At 49.4% G+C, this 7,500-nt stretch overlaps 2 protein-coding genes across 4 annotated transcripts in view; one reads left to right on the top strand and one right to left on the bottom strand.

Moving 5' to 3' along the window:
- Positions 1-7,500, top strand: part of LOC126577262 (putative mediator of RNA polymerase II transcription subunit 12) — a 222,942-nt gene that overhangs the window by 64,479 nt on the left and 150,963 nt on the right. The gene's annotated exons all lie outside the window — the stretch shown is intronic.
- The window catches only part of LOC126577282 (innexin inx7), a 1,715-nt gene continuing 966 nt past the window's right edge, over positions 6,752-7,500 (bottom strand). The window contains exons 3-4 of the mRNA XM_050238785.1: positions 7,231-7,500; positions 6,752-7,162 (exon numbers count right to left, since the gene is read on the bottom strand). The exon at positions 7,231-7,500 is cut by the window's right edge and continues 268 nt beyond it. Coding sequence (XP_050094742.1) covers positions 6,841-7,162; positions 7,231-7,500 — 592 coding nt within the window. The 3' untranslated portion in view covers positions 6,752-6,840. The remainder of the gene's footprint in view (positions 7,163-7,230) is intronic.

A 7,500-nucleotide genomic window follows, 5' to 3' on the forward strand; every position in this document is an offset into this window, starting at 1 on the left:
TGTCAGCGCAGCGTGTGTTATGTGACCCATTTCCTTGCGCGAGGACTTACGCGTACACAGCCCTGTCAAACGTCAAACTTCGCGACCTGACCGGGCCGTGTCACGTGTGTGTCACATTTTATTAAAAAATATTACCCTGGATATGATAAGCCACGACGCTGTTTGATGCTACAACAACAGCACAACGCCATTCACAGCGGGTTCTAATGATGCAAATGGCCTCAGCGGTTTACGGATAAACTTTTCACCACGGCGTTTACCAATTCCAGCCAATCTGGCACTTCGATAAAAGGGATAGAGGGAGAAAGAGGGCGCGAGCAGAGAGTGAGTTCGATGTCGGTGCTAATGAGAGTTTTATTTTTAAAACATTCTTCACTTCACCTCTAAATGCCGCCACTTCTGGCTCGCTCCTGTCACGACGCCACCGCACACGCCCCTTCAGCGTCGTCGTGGCCAGTGATCATTTTAAAATGTGTAAATGATTGTGAAAACTTTCACGCTCCTCTCCCCGTACCGCGATTTCGCCATCTCTCCTCCCAGCCCAGCCTAAGCCAACAGCACAGGAAGGGCACCGAGTAAATGGGCGAATGGGGAATTGAAATGGAAAAAAAATCGGAAAGAGGAAAAGGGGAGGCAGCGTATGGGAGCGGAATGAAAACAAACCACCCCCAGCCCACCCTAACGGCACAAAAATTGGAACCGAGTACTTAGTGTGACGTAAATCATTTGCATCGTTGTGCAGCTGCGCTTTGCCATCATCATCATCATCATCCTCAGCAGCAGCAGCAGCAGCAGGAGTGGCATCACGGTCGCTAATTTACCGTCGAGCGGAGCTGCATTCAACCGTGACCAACCATCAAGCCCACTGCTGATCATATCTCGCACTCTGCTTTTCTTGCCCAATTGAATGCAGCAAGCACACGCCAAAACAAATAGTGCAAAGTGCAAAGAGAAGCGGCTGAAAAAAAGGGGAGAAGCAAAAACTTGGGCTCAAGAGGCGGATGATATAAAAACATCTTGTGGCGGGGAGGGAAAGGGGAACCACCACATGCACCGCACACCATCGCTGATAGAAATGCAAATTTGATGCATAAAGTGCACATCAAAAGTTCTCTCACCAGGCTCACCAGCAGCAGCGGGTTAAAAGCATAAAGCCCCGGAGGGCCCGACGAAGAGCAATCATTCGAAATGATGCTTCTGCAATCGAATGGCGGCACTTGCATGAGGTCACACGAGGGGATCGCACACAAAAAAACCCCCCCGGGGATGGGATTTTGGTAAATTGAGATTTAATGGAAGTAATAGAGCGTCGCGCATCGTAACGGTGGGCACACAAAAAAACTCCCGGGCGAATTTTGATGCCACGAACTGTACCACGGAGTGCCGGAGCGATGGAGTAATGCGAGGGTCTATCGCGCTTAATTCAATCATGCTTTCAGGCCAATCAAACCGGCTTTAGCATAAGCTGGAAGTCCGCGGTGTGTTCCAGCCATGGAATCAAAAAGAACGAATCGGTTGTGCATAAAGTATGTAGCGCACTATTAAATTGTGAAAGTGTACGTGTCCAGCTGGAGTTGGCCAGGAAGGAAGTACACAAGCAGCTGAAAACGCCTCCAGCTGGACCAGGAGCCGACCTGGGAGCGATCTCAAGCGATGCGGCATATCGGCAGATGCTTTCTTTGCCACCCCTTCGCAAATTGGCCATGCTGCCTACATAATAAGCTCATAATTTCTGCTCTAATTATTCGACTGAATGGGACGAATGGGACGGATGGAAGGGAATGGCAGGCTATCCTGTTCTCCGGATCCGGCTCTGCTCTTCGCTCGGCAATGCTCATCTTCCGGAAAATCTTTCGGATTTCGTACCATGTACCGTGCCTACCGCGTTCATGTTCTTCGTAGCGGGCGCCATCTTGCGCCCCGGAATAAGATTACGCTCATTTTAATCCGTTTAATGAAAATATATTAAATACATTTGTCTATCTCGCTTCGACGTTCTCGTCGTCGTCGTCGTCGTTGGAATTGGAACGGAGCGGATCGCACCGTTCGGTGAATATTCATCGGGATGCCGGATCCCAAAACACGCTTCATGCCCGGTAGCTACGACGTCGCTTCGTAGGCGTAACGAAACGAGCCTCACTCCACCTCGACCTGCGCCTCATTTACCACTAATCAACCATTTAGCGTAAACACTATGACCTCGCCATCATCGCGCTCACCGAGGGAGATCCTTTTCGCGCGTGGGTGAAAAGCGGGCACCAATCCACCTCCCAAGGCTGCGCATATTACCGCATCCGGAAATGGAATTTCCTTTCTCCTTCAATACGGTTTGTGGAGCTCAGAAAAGCTCCACCCGGAAGCCCACCAGCGGTATTGTTGATATAATTACTAATCGATTTCGCTCCCCATCTCTCTGTTTCCATTAAAGAAAGGGTGAACCAAACCTACGCAACCGGATGTGGAAAATTAGAACCACAATCTAGGTCTTGGGGTTTTGGCAAAGGAAAAAAAAAATGCTCCCACGTAAATGGCCACAATAAAGGGCTGAGTCGAATTCGTCGTCTTTAACTGATGAGCACTTCGCTCGCCAAGGGTTCTCGCTTTTCCACTGCTGGAAAATGTGAAATCGGAACGCGGCCACAGCCTCCGATGCTTATCTGAGCGCTTTTAATTTGCATTTCACTCCATTATAATTAATATTTTAATTGCAATAATAACAAGGAGCTTGCCGGATGCGCTGGATCCGAACGTTTCTAGGGGCAGGACTGTTTTTAGTTTTTCCTCCCTTAGTTTCCTCGCTGACTGAAAACAAGAGAGAGAGAGAGAGAGAGAGAGAGAGAGAACGGGGAAGAGCTCGAGGAAATGGTTTCATTTGAATTTTCGTAGATTTTCCTAGTAGGGGGATCGTACGATCGAGCTAAAAAAAAATTCAAAACCCTCAAGCCATCGAAGGAAAAGACGAAAGGCGAAATGGAAACGATAACTGCCAACCCCCCCCCCCCCCCCCCCCCCCCCATTATAACAAAGATGGCCCGCTAGCCCGCCTGCCAGTCTGGCTAAGTAAGCAAACGGATAGCAAGATAAATATTTTTGCGGTCGATAAATGGTTTGCGACCCATTCCAGCCGGTCGTCCGGCCCGGCTTCCATCGATCCGCCTTTCCGCCGTTCAAATAGTGGACTAGGCTCGCGAGCTTTGGCAAGATTTTTCACTCACCGTCATCGGTGGTGGTTAAAAAACTCGATCTCTTCCTCCCCCTTTTTTCCGACAATGGAATCAATAAAAAGCATTAACTTTCCGCCAATCGGTCATCCGGTCAATGTGGAGCGCATATCACGGAACAGACCGGTAATGCTAGCGGACCGGTGGCCACTTCTTCACAAATGGCCAACCTCCATGTGTGCACTTACTTGCTGCTGATGCTGCTGCTGCGGTTTTATGTTTCGTGGAAATCTTTGACGCCATTTTATGCCAAATTTCCGCTCCCCCCTTCGAACAACGCGCCTCTCATTCAACACCTTTTTCAACAGCGCACCAGTCCAGGCACTCAACGTAGCACGGCACGGGTTTTTACAGTCCTCTTCCCCCCCCCCCTTTTTCCCCTGATTCCAAGTGGGGTGTTTGAGGGCGAGGTCCACTTCTCGATTGCCACTTCTTTGTGCTCCATTTATGCAGATTCTTTTTTTTTTCCTTTCTTTTTTTTTCGTTCCGATTTCATTTTGGCCGAGATCCATTTTTCTTTTCGCCACTTCAACACGCCACTGTTACGTACGTGTGTATCTGTGTGTATGTGTCGCGCCCGGAGTGTGAGAGTATTGTCCACATGAAATGCTCTTAAAACCTCTCACGCTGCCCTCACCCAATTCGCACGCCATTACTTTGCATTGTTATTTTTATCATATTTTGCACACTTTGCTGGTGCTCTGATGCTCGGACCACCACCACACACTCTGGCCAGAGTGCCAGAGTGACCGTTCGATGAATGATGGACAATCCATTTTTAATCATTTCCTTCCGGGATCGTGAACCGGTCATTCCGCGCCCGGGTATTATTATCCTTTCATCATCTTCTTTCCGGATCAAATAGAAAAAAAGGCAACAGAAATGTTTGCATTCGCCGGTTTGTTTGCTGGTTACGGCCATTGTGGATGGATAAAAGGTTCGATCGAGCACAATGTTACCATCCGTTGGACCAAATTTTTTAATCATTTGAGGCTCGAAGATTCTACCACGCTACTTGAACGCTTGCTTACGAGATAATCCCCCAACAATTGGTACTTTATGAAAACTTGGCCTTCTGAATGCAGCGGGTTCCTGCTGCCTGCTGGTTTCCAATATCTTTCCGTGGTTCCTGAGTTCAACCTGAGAAGGAATCATAAATTTTATCACTTCGTAAAGTGGTGACGTGGACGCATGATGCATGATGGACTACCTAGCGATGCGCAAAACCATAAAATTCATTCCCCTCCCGCCACCGATAATACGCCATCATTATCGATAGATGGCTCTTGGGGATCACCATAAGGATCACCAAATTGGCATCTATTGGAGACTCGTGGTCACAAAATTCACAAAACACTTCCCAAAAGTGGCCGTCCTGGTGGTGATGTTGGTGGCCGAACCTTTTTGATCAAAGATACTTGCTTTTATTGGCATCTCTCAAGCGTCAAATTACGCAGCGCCGGGTGTGCTACTGCAGCTTGGTGAGAAGGACATTTCATCATCCGCATGACGACGACGACGACGACGAGAGTACCTTTACGGTACTGCAGCAGTCCATCCCATGGTAGGATCGCGACCTGGCCCCTAACCTAACGAGACCAAGTCGCGCTTGTTAGTACCCGGTCGTGATGGTGATGATGATGATGATGATGATGCTGTGCCATTATCACACTGCCGATAGCGCGTTGCATGGGATGCGCTCGCACCGGTCGACGGATTATCGCGCCAGATAGTTAAAAAGTAAATATTCCTCCCGGCTGGCCGGCTGGCACCATTAATGCAACGCGCGCTAACGAACGCGCTAGTCCGATGATCCGTTAGTGCATCAGCAACTGCAGGGCCAGGATTTTTGATGGATTCCTTCAGTTCCTCGACGAACTCATCGCACCTCCGGCGGAAAGAAATCAAAACATAAAACTACCCCACCCCATCTGGAGGATTCTTATAACTTCCCCGGGGGGGCTGAGGAATCATTAAAAGAAGAATAAAGCGTGGAACAGTGGAAGTAGAAGGCCCCCGGGAGGCCACGTGTTAGCTGGCAGGTGAAATCCGTTAGCCACGTTCACGCTCACGCCGGCCAACCGCCGGCGGGTAGGTGGTGGGAAATTTATGGTGGGTCGCGATTTATGGCGTGAAACAAAAATTTATAGACGTCGATGGTGGTGGTGGTGGTGGTGGTGATGGCCGGGCACCGGAGTGGTCCCGGAGTGCCATCACGCTACGCGCATCACGATCACGATGCGGCTAGTGGATTGTTTCCATTTTATTCGCTTCACCCCAGCACTAGGGGAATCAATGTATCGGAAAGGTTGTTCGCTGGAAGTTTATCGCCAACAAACGGCCTGGTCTCGTCTCGGGTCTCGGTTTGGTGCACCTGCAGAGCGGTAGAAGGCCGCGAGTGCACCCGAAAGAGGGTTCGTGACAGAAACGGTGTACAAATATGGTGACACAGGTACGTCCGGTATCCTGCGGAGTATCGCAAGTGCGCATCCTGCTAGATCTGTGGCCCTGTGTGTTTGACGAGCCCTCCCCCTCCCCCTCCCCTTCTAGCAGACCTTTTCCACCGTGCCGCAATTGCACCTTTCAGTGAGTTTTCCGCAGCGAAAAGCGCGTTCCGGGAACCGCGATGGGACGAGACGAGCGATAACATTGTTCGCATTTGTGTCCTCGCCTTCGGGAGAACGGTTTGCTGGGGTTCGGGGTACGGTTGAAACTCGTCGATTATTTGCACACCAACAGCGAGCTATACTGCGAGTGGGATGGGTACGCGAGTTCCGCACTCCGGTTGCACGGTGCAGGGACAACGATGTCGAATTGTTCTGTACCATCGTCATCCGATGACGGTGAGGGCCGGAAGGTTTCCTTCCGCTAACATTCGGCCATCAATCGGAAGGTCACCATTATCGGTCGAGGCAGCGTCATCAGCGATGGTGATGCGTAGTTTTCACACGCTTCGTGTTGCGTTGTGATGATCGGTTGCTCATGAGCTGTTTTGAGCGACAGTGCGCTGCTTTTTTAGTGGAGGTTTAGTTTAGGTCTGGCCTCCGTTTGAACAGACACAGAATGGTGAAACATTCCAGGAATTCACTAAGTTATAATGATTTGTAATATTTCATTCAAAAACTATTTGAATGCCGTGAAGGTCAATTCAGCATCAGCATCCCGTCCGTCTTTGGAGCATCCGATGATCCGTCATAACCGAGGCCATGGTGTTATCAAAATCTTTTTAAATCTTTTCATGTGCTCCATGCTTAAGGCTTTTCTCGTCGCCTTCTTCGACAAATCCAGCGGTCAGTGGCCTGTACTGATCACATTTTGCACATGGGAATCCATTCCTCATTGCAATCGGTTTGTTCCTGCCGACGGGTAATTATCGCTGTGTATAGCCAGCACTCCGGCTTCTAGCTTTGTCGCAGCTCTTGGTCTGATGGAACGCACCTCACGTTACACCCAGTCTAGCGCATCTACAGCATTTGTTTGGTGGGACCATGAGTCATTTTTTTATTTTTCCAAAAAGATATAAACGGGCGTTTGAAATAAAATATCCCTGAAATTTATTAACTTAACTTAACTTATTCATAAAATTGTCCAGTTATCATAAAATAATACCATACGATAGCTACGCCTTTTTCGCTTCACTTTCGTATCGGAAGCGTCCATCCTTCCTGAGCGGCGCTTGGTTTGAGAGTAGATCATCATCTACATCGAACCCCCCATCGACCGTATCGATCCCCAGTTCGCTCGGTTCCGAAGGACTCCGCAGCTCGTCAATGATGTTGCGCAAAACCTTCCGAAACAGGTGTCCATCCATATTCTTGGCCAGATAGTACAGGAAGAGCCACTGCGAGAAACCCAAATTGTACGTCACGAACTCTACGTCCTGTGGGTTCAGCCGGCCAGGGCTAGCGAACGACAGGATAGCCGCGGTAAGCTTAGTCCACCTGTTTGGATCGAGAAAATTTGTACCAATCACTGACACAAGGCTACAACGAATGGCACTGGATCGTACCTGTTGTGGAGCAGTATCGTAATCAATCGCCATAAAAGTGCCAGAACGGAGATCGTCAGCAGCACTACGTACCAGAACCACAGGAAGGTGAAAATTTTTTCGTTTATCACATTCAACGCCATCACGCACAGCGCGTCATGCTTCTGAATCGATCCCGTTGGGCCGTACTTGTAAAAGTGGCACTTGGTCACCTTCGGGAACACGGTATCCAGTATGTCCATGGTGCCCTCGAAGTCTTCTGCCAAAAACCGCGGTCCCAGATTCCAGAAC

This window comes from Anopheles aquasalis, chromosome 3, assembly GCF_943734665.1.
Source record: "Anopheles aquasalis chromosome 3, idAnoAquaMG_Q_19, whole genome shotgun sequence".
In the NCBI taxonomy this organism is placed as follows: domain Eukaryota; kingdom Metazoa; phylum Arthropoda; class Insecta; order Diptera; family Culicidae; genus Anopheles; species Anopheles aquasalis.